Genomic DNA, 22,941 nt, shown 5'->3' with positions numbered 1-22,941 from the left:
AAACATCATTTGCATCTTGGCAGCTCTGCGAGGTGGCTGTTACATTTCAAGAAAGGAAGCTATTTCAGTACATTCCTTCCTGCTCTAACTTCCCACTGTTAATCAGCAGCCTTGTCAGTATGATCAAACCCCATTTCAGATGTCATAAAAGACTGATCCAATCTTATATTTGGGGATTATAATTGAGAGAAGATTATCATTCATTAAAATAACTTTTTATGTAGTGATGCTAAAAATATTCCCCTCTAACATCATCTCCTCTCCACCACTAGCAAACGTATAGAATATTTTTGAGAGAAGGAAATTGGGGCAAAAAATAATTGTTTTGCCTCATGCCAGACAAAAAGCCTTGGCAAAGATGGGAAAATAATCTGTATTACCAACTCCTGTTCTCCCTAAAGCTAAGATTCAGCCCATATAGCAGCAAGATTTTTTTTTTTCAGACTTCCTTCCTGTGATACCTCCTGTCTTGCTCCAGTGGGCAGGATCCCACTGAATCTCCATCCATATTTTTCACATGGGCTTGGGCTCCATCCCAGGCTGCAGAGATTCCCCTTCTTTTAGATATTTTTCAGACCTTTTTAAGGGTGAATCCCTGACTGAAAGCTTGGGTTGCTGTGCTATCTTGTGTCACTGCTCAGTTTCCACAGTGGCTGCCTCAAGATGGTCGGTCGTGGACAGCTAATACAATACCATGTGTTTTGGAAACTTTTATTGTATAGCTCGCGTTTAACTTTAAAGATGTCCAAACCTGGCAAACCATCAGGCCTGATGTATTTTGTAACAAAAGACTTTTTAATTGACTTTCAGTCTGTTCCAGCATAGAGCACTTTTTCAGTCTCCTGTCAGTTTAAGTCATAGCTATAAAACTCTCTTTGGCATTTGCTCATTTAACATCAAACAAGTTGTTTCTTCTGGGATTTGATGTCCTGTTAGGCAGGATCATAAAGCAAATGATAAAACGTTGCTGATTACATACCCTGGGAAGCGTTTCTTTCCTCACACAGAGTGCAGAGCTACCATGAACACCTTTAAAATAATTGACTGGGAGGGTTTTACTGCTGTGGAGGTTAAGTGTTTTCTTTGCGCTCTTCTTGAAGCTCAACAGAAGGAAAATTATGGTTGTTTAAACCCAGAAATCCATGCTTCTTCCCCACCTCACCCCCTTTGATCTGTTTTGAGGTTATGGATAGTGCCCAGAGCCCCCCGAAATCCTGAGCTCACTGGGCTCTCTGTTAGAGCCCCAACAGATTGCTTGTGGCCTCTGCTTCCTCATCTTCAAATTTCTGTGTATCTGCCCAGAATTGTATGGGGATTCATTAGCTGCTGCTGAAGTATTTTTAAATTCTGTCTGGGGCAGAGGTTTTGAGTGGCTTCTAACATAACCAGGATCAAAGCTCTGCTGGCATGTCATGATGTTTTGCATTTGCAATGCATTTGCTGCGGTGTTACCCTTCTGCAGCAGGTGTGTTTATTTTGAAGTGTAGACAAATCAGTTTCTGTCCCCATTTGTGATCTTGTGGGTTGTGGGCAAGAGCCTGAGTTTGGCAACCCAGCTGTAGACTGACTCCTGACACGTGGAGGTTAGTTATGAAGTCACTTTCCTTCCGTGGAGTGGGTTGTGTTTCATTTTGGTGCTAAACCACAACTCTTTCCTACAGCCTTCTGACAGCAGCTGCCCTGCAGGAATCAGCTGTGCCCAAGAGACCAGTTATTTCAGTCTGCCTCTCTTGGCATTGCCTGAGCTGGTGGAATCCCCCAAAGGAGTAAACCCTGCGGTGCCCAGCAGAGGCACCAGCAGAAATAGCCACAGGTGTTTTTTATCCCAGTGGAAGTTTTGGATCATGAAACTCAAAGCTCATGTTTGCTTAATCTCCCGTAGTAATTTTTCCAACTAATTTTGGATGAGTTTGCCGTTACAAACAAATTGTTCTGAAGGCACAGCCTTACATTTAGGTTTCTGTTCCAATCTCTGTGCTAGAGCTCTAGGAAAGGGAACAGACGAGGCCAGTGGGCTGCAGTGAAGGGCACCACCCAGGTGCTAGCCATGAAGTTGTGAGCAGGTGATACCCTGTCTCCACGAGGAGCTGGACACTTAAAAATATATATATTTTGAACAGTGAATTCTAGATTAGTACCCAGAACTTCACAAAGATGGTGATGGGGAGGAAAGCTGGTTTGAAGGATCCGATTTCACTGATCAGATTTCCTACTGGTGCTGGAATTCCTATCTGTGGTAGCATCATGAGAAAGAGCAGGAGTAAAAATGGCTTTATGCACATAATCCTGAAGCTGTAAACAGGCATCTGCAGCAGATTTAAAGTTAGGTTGTTCTTAAAAACTATACTTAGTGAAATGCACTCACTTCTTGCTTTTAACAGGAGCTGTCTCCAGTGCAAGCACTGGGTTACGTGCCCCTGAGGGTGGTCTGAGCTGCTGCAGACAGCGTTTCTTCACCGTTGCCTTAGGATCAGTTACACCTTTAGGCACATCATTGGGTTCTGAGCCTTACATAGAGGGATCAAATATCCCTCTAGGCGACATTATGCTGTTTAAATATAAAAGAAAAAAAAAGTCTTTGTCCTTTAGTCTGGTATATGTCTTTGAGCAACTCAAACAATGGATGGCTGCAGTCCTAGACGTAGCGTAAATAAGGCTTCTGCCTTGATCTTCCCAAATGGGAGACACACTCAGAGCTCACATAGATGTACTTCCTAAAGTCATCTTCGCAAGTTTCTGTGAGTAGTAGAATATTGACTGTGACTGGATAGCTGATTAATTCTTTTTTAAGGCTAGATTAAATTTTAAGCAGAATTCCCACCTGGCCCTAATCAGTACTCGGGGGGTTTCTCCTCTTTCTGATGCAGGGGGGTTGCCCAGTCTGACATCTTTGATCTCCAACTCCTTTTATGTGTCAAAACAAAAAGATTAACTGTAAAAATATCTCCTCTATGCTGAAGCACCTTGTGTGGCTCCCTAATGAACAGCGTGCAGATTTTCCAGGGTTCTTTTCAGTACAATTTTAGCTTTGTGTATTCACAGCATAATGGATCTAGTGGATTTTCCTCCTTCCATGTCAAATAAGACAGTTCTGATACTGTATGAATACTGCTCTAAAACTTGTGCTTGATTTATTTTATTTTTTTCCAGCGTGATCTCCAACAGCATCCAGCTGTTAGTGCAGGACCTGGATGCAGCCTGTGACCCTGCCCTGACTGCGATGAGCAAGGTAAGGGTGGATTTGTTCTGGGGAGAGGGAACACTTAGAGTCTGCTGATGGCTTGATTTCACTCTTGACATATTCTTTACACTGCCCTAAGCCTTATCAATATATGGATTGCTTCTCTCTTCTTAGAGCAGCAATTGCTGTAGCTAGAAATATATCCTTCACTCCAAAAACTATAATTGACATTAGAGCTTTCATTCTTTTGCAGCACATTAAAGCACACAGACAGTATAAAACTTTCTGCAAGTATCTATTTCAGACTTTCCAATCCTAATGCTAGCACGAGTCTTAAAGATTGGGAGAACTGTTTTTTTTTTTTTAGCATGAAACTTCAAATGCTACACCTCATTTGCTATCTTCATTTTCTTTGAGGAGGAATTTTACTAGCCTGCTAGTTTGTGGCGGTTAGATGGAGGTGGTTGAAGGGTAATGTGGAATTGGGATTGAGCCCTATTGCTTCTGTGATCCTCTTGAGGACATATGGAGCCATTCCTAGAGAGGCCCATGTGATTAGTGCTTAAGGATTTTGTTGCAGTTACGCTGCTGGGTTTTATGTGTTTGAAATGCAGAGCTGTGGTTTCTTGCCAAAGTATTGTGAAAACCCAGACTGCTTTAGACGGAGGTGAAGACAACAAAAGTGGATTGCACTATTTTTTTTTAATTAGAAATATTAAACATAGAGCTGCGTTTTTGTCAGATCAACACACTGTCTTGCTGCCATGAATTTTAATAACTTTCTGCTTTATGATGTACTCCAGCTGTAACCAGCCCCGCCACCCCCAACTAATATTTGAAGTGGAATGCAGCTAGCGGTAGAGCTTGTACATGTCCCACATGGAAAGAGGATTTCTTTTTCCCAGTAAAATAACACCATTAGGAAGGGCTTGGCACTGCAGGTGTCACTTGTTTGCCATGACAGTTCCTCAGATCTCCTCCTGAACCCACATAGTGTAGCAGTGTTTGAATCACTCAGCTCTAACTGTTTACACCCAAGTAAACCACAACCTTGAGAAAGCAGCAGCTGGTGGGCCATTTATTTTTGTCTTTGGAACACCAGTAAAATGCAGCATATGTGATGAGACTGACGATATATAAACAAGTTAAGTGCTGTGAAATTAACTAAATAAATACTTGTCACTGGTGCACACATTCCACTCTTCGCATCAGACAGAGTCCCTTTATATGATCTTTACTAGACCTGGGTTTGGTGCAGTTGTTGTTTCCCTCACCCTCCTCTAGCCTTTCCTTTAGGTCTGGCTTATTATTCTGACAGGTAAGTAAGAAATACATATAATTATTCACACGCACAGTTAGTATTTAGAAGTGTAAAATTTCAGTCTATATTGAAGGAGTCGATGCTGTTTGGCTGATTTATTCCAACTTTCCTGTGATGTGAAGGCACGTCTGTCTCAAGACCACTGCTCCATTAGAGCCCTTCCATTGACTAGCTTCTTTTCATTTACTTCACTCTGATATTCTCCAAGATTGAACATTGCTGATCCTTTTTTTTTTTTTTCTTGCAAAAATATTTGGTAACTATAGAAGTAAATTAAGAAATGCTTACACCTCTAAATCTGCTTTGGCTTCAGACGACACTGAGAGAGTTAACGGAATACAGCATCATGGATATTGCTTTCAGCTGGCAGTGGTGCTCAGTTTTGCTGATTCTTGAACTTAGGCATTCTGGAAAAAATAGTAAATGATGACAAAGCTCCGTTTTACAAAATTTGTAGGTGATAATCTTTACTCAAATTCTGCAACAGGTGTAAAATGATTAAACATGGCCATAGGAGGGGAACGTGGGATAGGGGAGGGATTGGCCCTAAACACCTGGTGCCATAATAATTTGAAAATATCTTATAGGATACTTTTATGCAAGTGTGTTGCTCTCACTTCAGCCTGCCACCTGCAACGCCCCATGTCTAAGTGAGCAGGTTTGCTCTTGTCGCTTGTGGTCGTTTGCTCTGTGGTTGTGAAAGTTGTTCACTACAATTCTCAATATCAGAGCTGCTTCTGAAATAAACGTGGGCTCCCAGAAAGGCACGTCTGTATTTTGGAGCTGTTGATGGCACAGATAGCTATAGCTTGTCCCCAGTGCAGAGCCAAGCAGCTGTGCTAGCTCCAAGGGGCCCTGCTCTCTGCTGCTCTGCAGGGCTCGGTAGCTCTCAATAGCGAGCGCATGAACACTGTGGTGGGAAGAACAAATATGTAGACAATTTCCTCCTGGTGACAGGGCTACCAGTGTGATACAAGTGCCCCTGTAAATTCTGGGGGACTCCTGCTAATGGTGTGGTACCCTGGGACAGAGCACACACAATTCCCCTGCTGTCCTGGGGGTTGTAGATGTTGGTGTGTGCACCCAGAGGGCTAAGGTAAGGAGGAGCAGCCACTGGGGAAGTTTGGGTGCTGACAACAAATCACCTGCTGCTGCACAGAACTTTTTGTGGATGACAAAGTACCGTGAACGCGTTGTGGCATTTAAGTTGCCTGGTGTGCTTTTTAATTGTTGGGAAGAGGAACTGCTAAGCTGCATGAGATATTTTTGCCCCAATTAAGTTTATGGATTGCGCTGGATAAGGTTTTATTTATTTGCTGAATTAAACATCAATTTATATGTAAAACTGCGTATGTAAGTGGGACTGGGGGATATTTTAGTGCCTTATGTAGCTTGCTTGCTGTTTTTTATATTTTGCTAAAAAAAAAAATCCTTCTGGCACAGCTGTAATTTCCCACTTCCTTACAATTGAGTGGACAACAGCAAGTGCTTAAGCACAGAGCTTTAATGATCTCTCCACTACATCCAAGGAAAACCCAAGAGCAGAGCGATCGGAGCTGCCAGCTGCTAATTAAAAGTCAGTGTGAGTGCACTGCAGCCAGCAGACAAGGTGCAGCATACAGCAGAGTGCAAACTAAAATGGTTTCAAAGGCAGCGATATCTGCTGCCTGCATCACCCTCTGGCCTTCCTCCACCCTCCCACCTCTTCCTGCCTGGGTGACACAAGGTCAGGGGAGAAGGCGGTGGCCTGGTGGTATGGGTGCTGCCTGTGCCCCGTACCAGAGCCTCTAACGATGTTCACTACATCCCTACCCTAACGAGTAGAGATGCTCGTGTGCATGGGGAGACTTGGAGACTGATTCATCCCTGGTTAAATCCACAAAGCGACCCCGTTAGCTAGAGACCCTTGTCCGCACTGGGTATGTCACAGGGACCTGGTGGTTCCTAGTTTGGCTCTTTCACCCTACTCCTGTCTCTTTGGGGACATAGGGACACATTGGGACATAGGGTTCACAGCCAGGTGGACCTGGGAGCACTTTAGGGTTTCCACTATGCCCAGAACATTGTACAGCACTTGTTTTGTACCAAACCACTCTGGTTTTGCTCACGGTTTCTCTTTTCTCCTCCCCTTCCTTAAGAAAGCACCCTAAAATCCTGAGGGCCGTGTGTTTGTGCTATGGAAAACCAACTCTGAGGGTATCACAGGTCCCTGCTGTGCAGCCAGCCACATCACCCTAGTCTTTGGGGCATGCGGGTGCTTGGGGCTTCTCCCTGGGGCTGCCGAGCGCGACGCCTCTGCTCCTGTCCTGCTCCTGCCCTTTGGGCTGGTTCTGTGTGCAGGCTGTGTGGACATCCCAAGAAAAACATAGGATGGGGGAAAAGGAGGAATAAATTTAAAATGACAGGAACAAAGCTTTACCAGAAGAGTTGGGCTCGTATTTCTTCTGATGACTTTTCAGTATGTGTGCTATGCCTTTCATTGCAGCTACTGGGTTTTTTCTGGTGGAATGCACCCGCACACACACACATAAAGGGCTATTTTTACTGCTCGTGCTTTAAAGGCTCGGTTGTAAAGTATTGCTTTTGGAATGAAAAGCAACAAAATGAGAAGGCTACTGTTTTGTTGTTGTTGTAATAATTCAGCTCAGCAGTCCCTTCCCACTTTCTGGCTGATCCTGTGTATGGGGACGGTCTGTTCGTTTGGGAATGGCCAGCGCTGGGAGGCTGTGTGCGAGTCCATCAGGGAGGCAGGCACAGAGCCTTTTCTTCTGATGTGAAAATTGCCACAAGCCACAGAAAAGCAGTTGTCTTCCGAGCAATCTTCCAGCTGAAAGTAAGACGGAATTAAAACCTGTAGAGCAAGTGATGAAAGAAATCTCCCTGCTAGCTACCCGGTTACTGTGCAATGAGCACTTCGGGGTTTTGTTTGCTTGGCTAAAAAAAAGACGGCTGTGGTAGGATGTGTGTAGACTCTGGCAGACACTGATTTTGCAAAGACTTTGGCTTCTTTGCCCATTAAGTCACTTATGCTGCATGTTTGGGTGTAATTGAACAAGCTGGGTTGCAGGGGGCAAAGTAGCTGTTTCTAAATTAAAGATAGGAATTTTTAAAAAGATGCATGAAAAATCCAAAACTTTTGAAGAAAGGTTTGAGGACAAACCTCATCAAAAGATAAAACTCATCTTCTGCATCTGCCCAGTTTTCTGTCCTGATTTTCATACAAATTTTATTCTTGTTTGATCTCCAACACGAAGGGTTGCATCTCCACCTTGCTACATGGAGCACGTTGCAGAGTGCATCGTCTCTGAACAGTAACGGTGCTAAGAGCACTTTCACTGGGGAACATGAGCTCCCAGCAGACTTTGTATACACATGTTTTGCCAGGGACATCAAGGTTCTACCCAATTCTTTTTTTTCAAACGACTTGTACTGTGTGCTCACTGTGCTTTTTCAAATAAAGCTCTGAGGAAGTCGAGGGAGCCACATATCTGGCTAACAGGGAACAGTCTGTTGCATTTCTGCTGATGGTAAATGAAAATGCGAAAAGAATTACTCAGCCTCTCATTTTATTTTTTAATGTGTATTTGGGCTGAGGTGAAGCTGGCATCCTGGCTGGTACACCAGAAGAGTTTTCAATGTGAGCTACACTGGTGTAGAGTGTTTTGGCCTTTGAGACTATTTCTACCTCTTCCATCTATCTGTCATCAGTCTCACCAGTATTAAAGCTTTGGCTGCCATACAGGAATCCAGACTTTGCAAGCTTGCAGTTATTTTCTCAAATGCCTGTAATCAGGATTTATATGGGCACTTCATCCCAGAAAACTGGGAACTGTTACATATTGAAGCAGTGTAGGGTGCTCCAAAAGCCTTTTTACTGCTAATGTTTCCCATTACCAGGCAGAATCTCTCTCCGCTCTGGTGCAAAAAGGGCCATTTTGGGTTTCCCTCCTTTGTGTTTTGTTCTGGGAATGGTTTTGATCAGTCAGTGTAGTGACGAAGAACATGACCTTGGTAGTGGTGAATTGCAGAGGCAGTCTCTTGATTATTCCTTAGAGATCCTTTGGCAGGAAGCTCGTCCAGTTTTCCTTGCATATCACTTGAACCCTAATGAGTTACACAGTCTTTTTGCTTGTTTTTTCCTCTCCGTGCAGATGCAGTGGCAGAACGTGGAACACGTTGGCGATCAGAGTCCTTATGTCACCTCGGTAATCCTCCACATCAAGCAGAACGTCCCCATCATCCGCGACAACCTGGCATCCACGAGGAAGTACTTCACTCAGTTCTGCATCAAGTTCGCAAAGTAAGTTACCCACACGGCAACGAATCCCTCAGGGCCTCTGCTTTCACTACTCTGTGCGTGACGATTTGCCTCCTCGGTGCCTGGGCAAAGACCCGTCCCACCCAGGGAGAGCACAGAGGGAGGTGGTGCTGGGCAGCAAGCACCAGCAGCTGCTGGCAAGGTTGAAAGACACTTGAATTTCTTGTCTCAAGTTTCTTGCTGAGGCAGATTTTCTCAGACGTTTGCACTGATTGGTTCCTTCTTGTGTGCCTAAACCATTCCATAAAATATTTTGATGATCAGCGGTCACTTTTTGCCAAGTACGGAAGGTTTGGGGCTGGACATTTTAAAAAAGCTGAATATAGAGGACTATTACTGAGGAGTTGACAGCTCTTGTTATGGAAACCTGCTTTTCCTTCAGTGATAAAAGGCTGAAGTACTTCAAGCACATAAATTTTGGTGCATCATTTGCCTTAGAGTAGCTTATCTATCAATAGTAGGACTGTAAGGATGGCAAGAGTAATGAATAAATTCTAAGTTAACAGATTAAAATCTGCTTTTCTGTGCAAAAATGTTTCAGAAAGAAGTGGAAAAGTACATTTAGATTTTGAGGGTAATTATGAGTGTCTTCCCGGTGAGTCACTTGATGTTGGGCAGGGTGAAAGGAACTGGAAGGTGAGACAGGAATTCCCCTTGCCTTTGGAATCAGGGTAAAGGATGAAGTCCAAACTTGGAAGCTGTGTCCAAAACCAAAAGTCTCTTTTTTCGGGAATACACTTTGAATTCTTTCCTGCTTTCCTGAGACCAGTTGAGCTCTGCATGCCAGTGCCCCATGAAAAAGCCCCGGGGAAGAGCTGGCCGGTTGTGTACAACCAGTTGCATGGGGCTGTCCTGGTAGAGGCTTGGGAGCAGTACCACACGTATCGCATGTCACTCTTCAAAACACTTAAACATTTCATTCATCTCTGATAAGCTAATCATCCTGAAATAAACTGCATGGCCTGGCAGTTACTGTGTGGGTTTGAGACCAGAAGCTCAGTTCCTGCTTCAGCAGGAAAAGATGCAGTAGGCTCTCATGAGAACCGTTAGCTTTCGCAGCGGGGAGGCTGGCCTGAGAGTTTCGTTCCCCATTTCTATCTCTGGGTACTCATTAGTTTGCATTAAAGAGCAGTTACTGATAAATCATATTATGACATTGCCCATAATCACTGCTTGAAATACTGTCCCAGTCGAAATTTATTGCACTTAAGCCTTCTGTGTGGTTACGCTTGAATTTTATATCGCTAACATGGTGATAAATAATATAAAAAAACATTTACTCAGCTGTTCGTAGCACACTCTTAATACCTCAGCTTAGTTGTCTCCCTTTTAACTTTATTGCTAAGCACATACCGAGTAAACTCTGGATAAAATACCCAACTCTCACATTCGAGACGCGTTGAAACCTAAACTGAGAGCCTTCCTCAGGGCTTGCTCTATGGAAGATCACAGAAACCTGCAAAAAAACTACTTTAAAATCTTTTTAATAGTACCACATTCCTGATTGGTGGCACATGAAAATTAAGACACAGTCCAGAATTGAATGGGTTGCAGATCAAGTGCAGAAGTGAAAATTTGGTTGCAGGAGAGCAATCCCTAAATACTGGGGTTTTGCCAGACAGTGTTTAGAGTTCTGTGCCATTTTCTTTTCAGGAAAACTACCAGAGTGATAAGAGTGCATTATCTACTTAAAACCCTTCTGATGTTTCTGATGTTTTAATGTGCACAAGCATTTGTGTGCTTGAGGCTCAGAATTCTTATGGAATATGCTGGCCTGTCTAATATAAATACCTGGCTTTTTGTGTGCTCCACCACACTGAAAATCCTTTTAACAGGCGTTGTGCTCCTCTGTACGTTAATGCCTGTGTCTCTGAACTGGCAGCCACTTCTCAGCGCTAATGGTTTGTGTGTAGGGCTGGTATTGAGTTACAGGACCACAGGGGAGAAGGCATCGAAAGTCACTAAATTTAAAGCTGAGGGATCCGAGCCAAGTCTGGGAGAAGAAAAATTGCCATCCGAAATCGCATCAATCCTCTAACCTGATCTGTCGCTTTTGCTTTGTTGTGACCAACGTGCAGCCCTCACTCCTCTGAACAGCGAGGAGCAGCTGAAGCCACCGACGTCCCCGAGGTGCTGGCAGGCTGCTGAAGGGCTCTGCTCCCCTGCACCCCGGGCCTTATCCTCTGAAATGAAAAAAACACAGCAGTGTGTGGCTGGGGCTGCTCTGCTGGGGTGCGTGTGGGCACTCGGTGACCTGACCTCAGGGACGAAGAGCTGAGAGGCAGGAAAAACAAACAGCTCTCCCCTTGCCAGAACAGCGGGGCGTTAATCACAAACAGCTCAACGCGCTGGGTGACTGCACTGCACCTCCCTGCGACCGCCCTGGCCTTCGGATCCAGCTCGGAGCAAGAGGAGTCAGGAGAAGGATTGCAGTGAGGAGGCTCCTGCTGGTTTTCTAAGCCCGGGTGAGTCTGCAAGGGCTGGCCACCGCCTCGAGGGCGGCGTGAAGCAAACAGTGACACCAGGATGCCTGGAATGATATCCTGGAGTAGCTCATCTCCCGCCAGGGAGACAGCTTGTGGTTGCATCTCTGTCTGCCTTAGCGAAGCGTTGTGTTTAATGCATCATCAGCGCAGGGGATAAAGAAAACACAGGCTTTGGCAGAGCCACACCCTCGGATGGAAGCCTCTCAGATGCTGGGGTTTCTGTGCTTTAGGTTCCTGCTCCGCCTTGCGCTGCTTTATTTTTACGCTGGGGACTTGTCTGCTTCTATGGAGAAGATTTTGCTGGATTCCGTTTTATGGCTGAAACTGCAAACGATTTCTGGCATCCAGTCGAGCTCCATGGATGTGCAGGGAGTAAAGGCATTCAGAGTACAAAACCGTGCGCGCAGCCTTTACCGCTGGAGACGCACGTACCGCTCACGTCAGGATCGCCTGCGGTACGCTCCGAGAGCCAAACTTCGAGCCCAGCCCAGGCAAGAAACCCGAGCAAATTTTTCACTTAAGCGCAACTGCTCTCGACGGTCTTTGCTAGACAAAAAAAAAAAAAAAAAAGCCTCAAAAAAACAGAGCAGTCCTTGGATCTGGTGTTTTGTCTTGTCTGTCCTGCCGGAGTCGAGAAGCTGTTTCCAATAAGACAGCGTGAAATAACAGGCGTGCAGGGATGGAAGGTCGCTCTACCCTGCTGCAGTGCTTGTGGGTGGCCATCCTAAAAGGCCTGGGAATTGTTTCAGGCAAGGGAGGGCTGTCTGTGGGAGACCGTGTGGTTATATAGCACAAAAAAAAATAGAAAAAGAGGAGAGCAGGGGGGTTCCTTTGCCTTCCAGTCTGCCACCCTGCAGCACGAAAGGCTCTCCCTGTTTCTCCTGCTCAGCATGAGCGTTAGCTCTGCGCCTGACCCTACAGAGGGAGAGAGCTGGACCCCCATGCAAGATCAAAGGTACAATTAACCTCTTGTGCTCTTCCACTCGTAGCAAGCTGCTGCCTCCAGAACTGCTGGCAATTGTTCATTTTGCAGGACTGCCGAAGCTCCAGCTGTGCTTGGCACTCTCTAATTGCCCTCTGGGAATTATTTATACACCTGAAAAATGGACTTGTAAGATAGGTTATGTCTCTGCTTTAATGCTTTAGTGCAAGAGGAGACGGGGCTTGTTTTCCTCCTCTTGCTTGGCTTTTGTTGCCAAGGTCGTCTCTCTGGTGGCCAAATTCAAAGCTGTTTGGGGCAGCCCAGTAGCTGGTTCTCAGCAATGATTTGAAATTGTTCGACTTGACACCTCTCCAGGAAAAGATGATTCAGTGAGAGAGGTCGTGGCTGTGTCTGAGGGAAGGAGCCTTTGCTTGGAAAGATTCTTTGTTGAGCCATTTCTTTTGATTTGCTTAGCAGCTTGGCACGCTCCGTGCCTGAGTTACGCTTTTGTCATTCTTTCATGAGAAAGGGGTGAAAAATAAAAGCCCTGGCTTGGAAAACAGGTGGCAGGACAAACAAGATGCTGTCCGTGCTCCCTTGTTCATGGAAAGGAAACAGCTCAACAGATGCAAGGGGGAACCACACTGAAATTAGATCACCATAAGCAGCACCTCGTTCAAGAGGACAAAAACCAGACCAACTTGCAAGAACTCAGGACAGAGATGCCAAAATCCAAGACCTGCCACCAGATCGTGGACGGGGCCCTGGAAACAGCGTGAGCCCTGCAGGTGTTCAACCAGCGAAGGCCATGTGGAAGAGTCAGAGTACGTCATAAAAACAAAGTAAAAGGAAGTAAAATGGTAAAAGGAAGACAACAGGATTGGTGTCATGGTCCTGACAGATGGCTCACCCCTTCCAGAGGGGTTTGCTCTGCTGCCTCTGACTCCTCACACTCACTTCTGGGTTTTCCTGGGGCTGCAGCTTGGTAGGGCAGGAGCTTGTCTGGCCAGCCCCCCGATAAAAGGGAGCATCAGCTTTCCCACTGAAGGGCGAAGCTACCACAAAGCCTCATATCAAGAAGCAAAAGGCTAAAACCAAAGCTGATGTTCTGGAAGACGTTGCCCAAGGTGATGAATGTTGGGCTTAGCTTATGACTTTGCCAATTTCTGCACTGTTGTGTATGTCATTTAATAATCTTTAAGTCTAAAGCCCATGTTAGTAAAAGAGGGTAATGGTGTTTTCCTTTTCACAAAGCTTCTCATCGCCCTGATTGTGTTGGCTAGGAGCTGTCTGGAAGAGTGCCGCGCTGTGTGAATGGCCAGGGCCCAGCAGACCTCCAGCCTTGGCTGGACCTCAAGTCCAGTCTGTAGTGTGCATGCTATGGAATTACTAGCATGCAGTGAAATGTAGGTCCTGGATACAATCAAGATACTTCCACTCCATGAGTAGCTGCACAAATCCTGGTGTGTTGCTGTAGTTGTCATGTGCAATAGTTTGCTTGTTCTTGAGCTTGTACTGTAGCACTTCACGCGTACTCTATAGGAATTTATGTACGGAGTATGTATGCAACTTCTCAACTTTAAGATCTGCATAGATATAAAAAAAAAAAAAAACTGTTACGATTCTTTCGCATTTAGTATTCTTAGTGTGCCCAGTCAGATGGAGAACCATGCGCTTTGTCTCTGTGGAAAGCTGTGCTGTTCTGTTCCTGTGTGCTTTGTTGCCACAGAATATTGTACGACTCCAAATGCTGACGTTTGTGTCATTTTGTGTCTCCTCTGCAGCTCCTTCATTCCCAAGTTCATTAACCACCTCTTCAAGTGCAAACCCATTAGCATGGTGGGAGCAGAACAGGTAAGCAAGCAGTCACGTTGGCAGTAGTATTTCACTTCTGTGCTCAAGAAGTAAAAGGGTAAAAAGGGGCTGAGAACTGTTACATGGCCTGAATTTGGTACAGCTGAGTGCTCTCTGGTTGTCTGGAAATTGCACGGTCAGTGTAAGGCACCAGGGATACGTTCTGGTGGAGGACAGGGTTAAAGCAGGTGTGTAGTGGTGTGGCCACAGCTGACCCTGTAAGGTGGGAGGGAGGTCCTAGGCACCTTCCCAGGCAGCTGAGCTCTCCCTCTGCCAGTCAAAGCATCAAGAGCACTGTAACAACAAACCTCCGAAGCACCTGCCTAATGTGTCATGGTGAGATCGTCTTCACTGTGCTCATGGAAAGGAAAAGCCAGTTGCTCATGACAAACGACTGCAAGAAGCTCCTGTGTCTTTCTCAGACTGTTGTTTTTACATCCCATTTTTCTCAAAGTAGGTAATCGCTCAGTCCCTTTGCTGCTACTTTCAGATTTCTAGCCCTCACTGGTCTTTTCTCACCTCTTTAAACACACACAGTGTAATCAGAAGGGTGCAGTATTTGGGGTGACTTGCTCTATGATATTCTAACCCCCAACACTTCATTATCAGACAGTGGTTGAGCACTCTGCTGAATTTAGCTGCTCCTTGCTGCTTGTATAGCTGCTGGTCTGGTAAAAACCAGCATACAGCAGGCTGTGAGCTTCGTGTGACAGTGAGCACAGGATATTGCTTAGTTCTGTGTTGCAGTTCTCTTTAAAATAAGAAAAAAATCAAGTGGTTGAGTAAATGCAGAAATCCTGATATAATTGCTGATTAGCTGCAAGAGCAGGTAGGGTGTTAATTCATTTGACCTTGATATTTAAATAACGGCACACCTACAGGTAGTCAAGGTGTTCCAGTTTATGCTGTTCCAGTTTATGCTGTCAAAGGGAAGAGGACAGAGAAATCCGCCTGTGCCAGGTGCTTTGCAGCCACAAGTCACTGCAAGCAGAATCAGCAACTCTGTCAGAGTCAGCAACTGGTGCTGATAAATAGCCGTGGGGATAAACAGCCGAGGGTGATCTTGTCTCCTTGAAGTGCCGTGACAAGGGTCAGTTCCTTCTGCAGCCCCGTTACCGGGATGTTTTCAGCGTGAGAAGCGTTATACTTTTAAGCCTGTTGGATTTCAGCAGCTAAGGCAGCCTGGTTTATGGGGCCTGGCTAACGGGGTGCAATTTGCTGTTGCAGCTGCTGCTGGACACCCACTCCCTGAAGATGGTTCTCCTGGATCTGCCCTCCATTGGGTCCCAGGTGGTGAGGAAGGCTCCCGCCAGCTACACGCGGATAGTGGTGAAAGGCATGACTCGGGCTGAAATGATCCTGAAGGTAACTCAAGACTTTTGATAAGCTGCCAGCCAGACTGCTGGGCTGGGAACCGGAGCGAGCGAATTCCAGGGGGCCCTTCCTTTGAACGCAGCGTTGCAGAGCGCACGTGAATGTATGCGTGCTCGTAGGGGTGTGCTGCCAGCTGTTCTAGAGACCTGGCTGATTTGCCTTGGTTTTGCTGCCGCTCCCTTTTAACGTAGCCTTTGGGTTTTGGTCCTCGTTTTTCAAGATAACTTGAGCGCTCGAGTTCTGCTTCCCAAAAGAGTCGGGGCACCAGACTTCCTTGGGAGCTCGTGAAAATCGGAGCTAACATCCGTAAGTGTCTGCCTCAGGGCAAAGCCTCCAGTTCAGGTTACTCCAGGCCTTTGTGCAGACTCCATCACGCAGGGGAGCCAAGCCGTGCTTGAGTCACCTGTTTACTGTCTAGTGTAACAGCCAGTGCAAACATGTCTGGGTTACTGTATTCACCAGAGTCCTTTTTCATTTTCCAGACCTGGTGCCTGGAAAATGACCCAAAAGCAGCGTGTTGTCTTCATAAAGCGTAACAAGCAAAGCGATCTCCCTGCCTCCCCTTCCCCCCCCGCTGTTGTCTCTCTGAAATAAGAAGTCAGGCTTGATCCCAGGGGAAGCCCTGGGAGCTTTGCAGTTGTGCTCTGCTGGGCAGGGGCTTGTCCCCCGCTCGCTCTCAGGACTGTGGGGATGTGACTTGGTGGCACCAGTGTCAGGCGGGGTGGCCAGGCAGCAGCAAGAGCCTTGCACAAACCACGGCCGAGGCAAGGAGGGGTTGGACCCGATGGGGTTGGGCCCCGTGATCTCTTGAGGTCCCTTCCAACCCCTACAGTTCTGTGATTCTGTGGGTGCAGGGGCTGGGTTCCCGCTGCTCACTGTGGCTCTGCTCCCTAGGCAGTGTCACCATTCAGTTTGCTCTCTGACTTCATAAATTAGTTCTGAATTTCTCTGCTTTTGAAATAAAATGACTGAGGTGTTAGTGGATGAGTTAAAGCAAGTCTAAATTTTTGTAGAAATGACCTGGAGAAAAATTGCTTTTTATTGCTAACAGGAGCAGGAAGATGGGTGCCTGCTGCATACACAATCAGGTCTTTCCTTGAAGCTTGCATACACAATCAGGAAAGCAGTGGAAGTAATTTCTGTCCCCTTAATATCACCCTGGCTTCATCGGGGCTGACATGAAGGCAGCGTAGGAAATGGATTGCTGCCGCTCAGCCCTGAGCCTCGGGCAGCGAGCGGTGGAAGCGTGGCAGGTTCACAGGCAGCAGCAGCACGGGTGCCTTTTCAGACATCCCATCCTTGCCGTGCCGCTGCATAAAGCACTTCTGCCGGCCCCAAGTGAGGGCTCAGTGTCAGAGCAGGTAGTAATTAAACAGCGACACGCTCACAGCGTTGGATGCTCCACAGAGAGATTTTACAAAATAATGCCCCATATAATCAGCAGGCGAGCAGGCTGAATGCTGATGGAGGAGATTTGTTAATCGTAGTGGCTGAATGTGATTGCCCAAAGTCTGGGCAACCTACAGCCCAGCATCTGGGGCTAGTGTCAGCACCAGCCTCTCGGTTATGGGGTAGAAGAGCCTCTCAGAAGTGCCCGTTGGTGCTGAGCCACCGGTATTTCTGCAGGACGGTTTGCCTGCAGGAGCCCAGAGCTGGCTGTTTGTCTTTGTCCATTCTATTTGCCTTGCGGGTCGTCTCTTTCTGTCGGTGCTCAGCCTGACTCTCTGCTGCTTCCAAATTGTCCATTAAAGAGTCTTTTTTGTAAGAACTCTCTCACTCCATCAAAAATACGGGCTAATGCCCTCCTCCTCGGGGTTTTCAGGGCTCTCCTACACAGTGCAGAGGCTGTTCAGAAGCGATGCCTGTGCTGCACGCAGTGCCACCACACAGTGCTGCGTCCTTGTACCAGCACAGCTAATTCAGTGGGAGCATCGTTAAGCCCATAGATGGCACAAACAAATTATTTCATTGAAGCCATAGAAAGCGCAGATGCGAGCAGGGAGGAGGGAATCTCAGCGTGCACGTCCCGCAGAGCTGTTTCCTTTCTCCTCTGGCTCCGGTGTCTGAAGTTCCAGCTTTTCATCTTGGCATCCGATTTTTACAAGGGCTGTAAATTAAGGCTTTATAAGTGTACACACGGCTATGATGTTTCATTGGTCTGAAGTGCAGCGAAAGAAAGAAACGTCTCGGTGACAGAATGCAGCGTGGGGTGAGATGGGTCAGTGGAAACATATGGAAACGTTTTCAGAGACAGGGAAGAGTCTGGTCCCGGGCTGTTCCTGCCCTACATGTGCATATGTACTTCCCAGAGAGGTGCTTCTGTTCCCGAGCATTACCTAAAGATGTTCTTCATGGAGCTCACGGCTCGTGTAGGGAAAATACACCAATGAGTAAGTAATCATCTTCCTAGCTCCAAGTCCCTGTATTAATTTTATTCCTGACTTGGCTGTTGTTGGGCTGGGGGAGGTCAGAGCTCCAGGGCAGAAGGCAGCAGGGGTGCACGCTGCAGCCCAGCCTCCCAGAGGTGTGTGCAGGAGGGGCTGCACCCGAAGCATGTAGCAGCTGGGAGCACCCGTACAGCCCTGAAGCAGCTCGCTCTGCCCCACACTGTTCTGGGGAGGGGAGGAAGCATCTGCAGGAAGAGTGCTGTCAGGGTGTCCTGTGAGATGCTGGGTCTGTTCTGCTTCTGCACAGGAGGGAGGCACAGCTGAAGGGAGGCTCTGGGCAGCCTCCAACTGCCTGCTGCCCAATCCCCCAGTGGGCTTGGGGCTCCCAAAGTGCCCCCTGCCACCAGCACTGCCTTTCTTCCCCAAGCAACCACCGACTGCCCAGCAAGGCTTCCCCACGCAACGAGATAAAATCTTGAGCTCTGACAACATGCTAGTGCCTGCCAGCTGACGAGCACACAGACAAAGTCCTGCTGCTCTTTGCAACACGGTGCACAGCTCCTGCAGCACCTCGGTCTGAGAGCTGCTGGCTGGGCAGGAAGAGACCCCGTGCTCTTCTCTGCTCCTAGGCTGCTCTTCACTTTGCTATTCTTCCCTCACATTTATTTCTCAGTTACTGTCAGCACATAAAACATCTTTCCTGTTCCTTAAGCATTTTATTTTATGACAAACCAGTCCTGCTGTCGCTCCTGTGCCTGAACTGATCAGTGGCTTTACCTCCTAAAAGTTGTCTGATTTTTTTTTTTTCTTATCTTGGCAGGTGGTCATGGCTCCACACGAGCCCCCGGTTGTGTTTGTTGACAATTACATCAAGCTCCTTGCTGACTGCAGCACGGACACCTTCCAGAAGATACTGGACATGAAGGTTAGGATCAGTCCTGTACTGGGGAGTTTTTCAGTAGAAATACAGAGGGGTTTGGGAGTGGGCAAAGCACTCTTTAAGGCAAGTGTATCCTCTGTACTCTGAAAGTGTCTGGAGTTGCTGTTGAAGAGTATTTCTTCAGTTCATTTACCTTGCTTATAGCTGCACTGGGGCTGAGCTCAGTTGCCTCTGGATCACCCAGAGATCTGCACTTGGTGGGCAAACAAAGGATCGGGGTTTGAAACAGGCTCTGCCGTGGCTATCATCATGCACGCCTGCTCCTCGATCAGGCAAGTCTAACCTCATGGCTTCACTGCTCTTTGCTCTGGCAGGGCCTGAAGAGGAGTGAGCAAAGCAGCATGCTGGACCTCTTCCGCCAGCGCCTCCCGGCACCGCCCTCTGGAGCAGAGAGCACCGGCTCCCTCTCGCTGAGCGCTCCCACGCCGGAGCAGGAGTCCTCTCGGATACGGAAACTGGAGAAGCTCATCAAAAAAAGACTCTGAGCCCGCAGGAGAAAAGGCTGTTGCTCAGGACTAGCTCCAGTCGCTGGGAGCAAAGCTCTTCGGACTTGTGTTTTACAGAATGCTGCTGCTGAAAAATTGGTGTCCCGTGATTGTCGTGCCCTGTGATCCGTTAACCATCGTACACCGTGGCACTGCAGCTCTGCTCAGACTGAGGGAGAATCTGACCAAGGTGTTCGCCTTTAGGTAGCTTAGCATGAGTGAAACCCCGTGTGGTGGAGAAAACAGGTACCTGGAGGTCAGCAGCTGCAGAAATGGTTTGGGTGGATTCAGAGAATATCCGGCTGCGATACGCTTGGCATCCCGGCCGTCAGCCCAGCCAGGCTCTGCTGCTGCAGCACTAAGGCTTTTGCCCAAGAACTCAGTGTTACTGCTCACTCCCTGCTTTCAGAGCTGCTCCTCTGTTTCATTATTTATTCTGGGGGGAGGGAGGGCGATAACAAAACAAACAAAACTAAAAGGAGGAGGAAAACCTTTAACAGCTGAGCTCCAGGCATCTGCAGTGAAACCACTGGAAATGCCCAGTGTGGGTTTCACCCCTGCTCCCAGAACAGGCGCACACAAACCACCAGGAAAAACAGCAAGGCAGCTCCTTTTCAGAACAGGGGGAGAGGGCTGAACGAATGAATGCCTTCTGAGCCTTGCCTGATACCCTAGAGGCCAAACTAAACACTACGGAGCCGATCTCCAGCTCCTCGTTATTTCCGTCGCATGTGTTGGGCTCACCCCTGTCCCTGATGGGAGTTCCCGTGCTGCATCTCGCCCTCCATCCACGGTGGGATAAGGGATCAGTGTGGTAGGTTCATGGGATAAGCGTGGTACGGTACCAGCCCTGGTTCTCATGCCAAGGGGCATGGCCAGAGCTTGGGTCTGCCCCTGTGGCCCCTTTGCTGCCCTGCACAGAGAGATGCTGGAACTGTTGGAGCCTGCAGCTGCCAGGGCCTCTTCCCGGACAGGATGCTTACACAAGCCTCAGACTTCAAAGGCCTTCTTCTCCTCCTCCTCCTCTGAGAGGGGAGAGGAGAACCAGAGGTGAAATAATTCAGATAACCTGGGCCTCCCTTCATGGGGGTCCAGCTCACGCTGGCACCCATCCACAAAGCCAGCACAGAGCAGGGTCTGGCCTGGGGTGTGTGGACATCAGCATCCCTCCCCTGCCCCTTGTGTAAGCCTCCCGGAGGAGTTTCAGGCAGGGACGTGTCATCTCCTCGTTAGTGACGCTGGATTTCTTCCTAAACTCCTCTGTGTGCTTTTCTTGGGAGGCATATGCCTGATCGGTAAACAGTTGAATCCCACATGGATTTAGGGGCAGATAAACCAGTTGTGCCTGCTTTATTTTAACTCAAGCTTCACTCGGATTTGCAGGAAATAAAAAGTCATGTAAGAGTTTGGGAGGTGAGGAGTGATCGCGCTGTCAGGCGCCTTCTCGGGAGGGCTCCCCCCACATAAAGTTGGGCCTTAGGACTATGGTTTTTAGGGGGCTGTGGTCACTCTGAATTTTAGTATTCACTGTGGCACATATGGGATGAAGGAAGGGGTGAGGCACACTGCAGGAAAATGAGCTGTGTGCACCCAAACCCAGAGATTCACCAGAACTCTGGGCGGGGGGGGGGGGAAATGAGAGGTTCCTGTGCCTACCTGGTTGCGTTTTGGTTCTGTCCCAGGGCAGGGGGCTGGGTGGTGGCAGGGGTGAGAGCTACACCTCTTCCCTCTGCTCAGCTGGGTGGTTTTGGGAGGGCTCGGTAAAACCCTGTACTCCTTCTGCACAGCCAGCAAGTCAGCCTGCGCCCGAACAGTCAGGACTTGAGCACGGGATTCCAGCAGAAAGAATAAATCCGCAGAGATGAAACCCTCACTAGTCAGGTATTGCTAACACCCAGCTGCTGCTGCAGGGAGGTGTGAGCTAACAACTACACCCACACCAGCTCTTTAGGACACGTTTTCAGGGGTCTCCCCAGGCTGGATCCTGGCTGCAGCGTGCGGGTGCTGAGCTGCAGTGATGCCCCAGCAGCAGTTACGAGGGACGGCAGTTTCTCATCACTCCAGTTTTACAAATCTCCCCAAATCCAACAGTGCTTCATTAATTTTTTTCTCCAGATTTCACGTCGGGTGACAAAAGAGGGAAGGGTGTCGAGAAGAGAGTTGGGGTTGTGAAGAGCCTTTCCCAGAGGACGCGCTATCTCGCGGTGCGTGTGCAGGATGGCTCACACGTTATCAGATACAACAGCAGGGGCGGAGGGAACATGGCTTTGCAGAGATTCCTTATTCCCCAGGGGGGCTAAATAATTTATTTTAGATTAATTTTTTTTTTCTTTGCTATGACTCTGGATGATTCTCTAACTAAATTATGAATAGCTGAATATGATGTTCAAGTTATCGTCGCATATCTTCCCCTGAAGGCTTCTCCTGTTTCATTATCTGCATTTCATTCTGGAGATAAGAAATAAAAGAAAAAATGAATTTTTAGTTTCAACCTTTGAAGACTTACAGTCAAGTTCTACTTCTAGAGGGCAACTTGGCAGTTTTCTACTTTCACTTTTAAGGATATCATCCCCCTGACTCCTGGGTATTTATCAGATTTGGCACGTCTGTCTGTATGTGAGCTTTTGGGGATTTACATCCCTGTGGGATAAAGGAGAGTTTTTTTTTTCCTGTATAAAATGCCACTTCTAATGTTTTTTTGGCCGAGGTGTAATTCTGGCTGTACGTGGGACTGTGACACTGCAATGAATTAAATGGTTGCTGACGTTTAGCTGCTGGGCGTTTTCTGTCCAACTGCCCCACAACTGCAGCGGCTGGGACGGGGCCGTGCCGGACCTCTCCCAGAACACACCCCAGGCAGGGAGCCGCTGCTGTCTGCTTGCACTTCTCTCTCGTAGCTCTTCTCTCTCCTGGCTTCCCCGCCTCAGAGACTTCTGTAGCTCCAGCACGGGCAGCATTGGCATTTACAGCAGCTCCCGGCACCGTGGAGGCAGTCTGGGAGAGCTGACCTTGTGCCCATAAATAATGGGATCATCTGTGATGACTAACTGCTGGAACGATTTCTGAGGGATCTCAACTTCTTCCTTTGAAATTAATTAGGAGGTAGGGCCTTTTTTCCATAGGATACATAATGCTGGAGGAGTTCCTTTAGCTCGGAGTGTCTGTGACTCATTTGCTTTGCTCCCACCGCTCTGCTGGTCCTGCCCCCTCCATCGTCAAGCAGGAGAAAGCCTGCGTGAGGTGACGTGGGTGTTTGTTTCTTTCACCAAATTTTACAGCGATGAATCTTGAGCATCCGAGTGACGACGTCTGAGCCTCCCCGAGCCTTTCCCTGGTGCTGCGGCTTGGCAGGTGGCGGGATGCTGTGCTGTGGCCGTGCTGCTCTTGGGACAATGAGCTGGAGCCTTCATGCTTGGGCTGTGCCTGCGAGCTGCTGAGCAGAATGCGTTCCTCCCTGGGCTCGCTGTAGGTGGGGCCGGTTACAGCAGCGATTGCGAAGGTCACCCAGAATTGCTCGGTATAAAGCCTGAGCTCGTCCGTTCGTCTCAGCCAGAGCAGCTCTGCTGGTGCTGAGCCCAAGCCCAAGGTGGGAGCACGTGGACTCGAACGTTTGGCCAGCCCGGGGTGGTGGCACCGCTCGGTGTCCTCGGTGTCCTTGCAGCCGAGCTGCAGG

At 47.9% G+C, this 22,941-nt stretch overlaps 1 protein-coding gene across 1 annotated transcript in view; it reads left to right on the top strand.

Annotated features, from left to right (window-relative positions):
- Positions 1 to 22,038, top strand: part of VPS53 (VPS53 subunit of GARP complex) — a 62,317-nt gene extending 40,279 nt beyond the window's left edge. The window contains 6 exon segments of the mRNA XM_027472510.3: positions 3,151 to 3,229; positions 8,654 to 8,802; positions 14,013 to 14,082; positions 15,310 to 15,447; positions 18,664 to 18,768; positions 19,098 to 22,038. Coding sequence (XP_027328311.2) covers positions 3,151 to 3,229; positions 8,654 to 8,802; positions 14,013 to 14,082; positions 15,310 to 15,447; positions 18,664 to 18,768; positions 19,098 to 19,268 — 712 coding nt within the window. The 3' untranslated portion in view covers positions 19,269 to 22,038.
- The last annotated feature ends 903 nt before the right edge of the window (positions 22,039 to 22,941 follow it).

This window comes from Anas platyrhynchos, chromosome 20 (genome assembly GCF_047663525.1).
Source record: "Anas platyrhynchos isolate ZD024472 breed Pekin duck chromosome 20, IASCAAS_PekinDuck_T2T, whole genome shotgun sequence".
Taxonomy (NCBI): domain Eukaryota; kingdom Metazoa; phylum Chordata; class Aves; order Anseriformes; family Anatidae; genus Anas; species Anas platyrhynchos.
The sequence above is the reverse complement of the archived record's forward strand: the minus strand, read 5'-3'. Positions and strand labels throughout refer to the sequence as shown.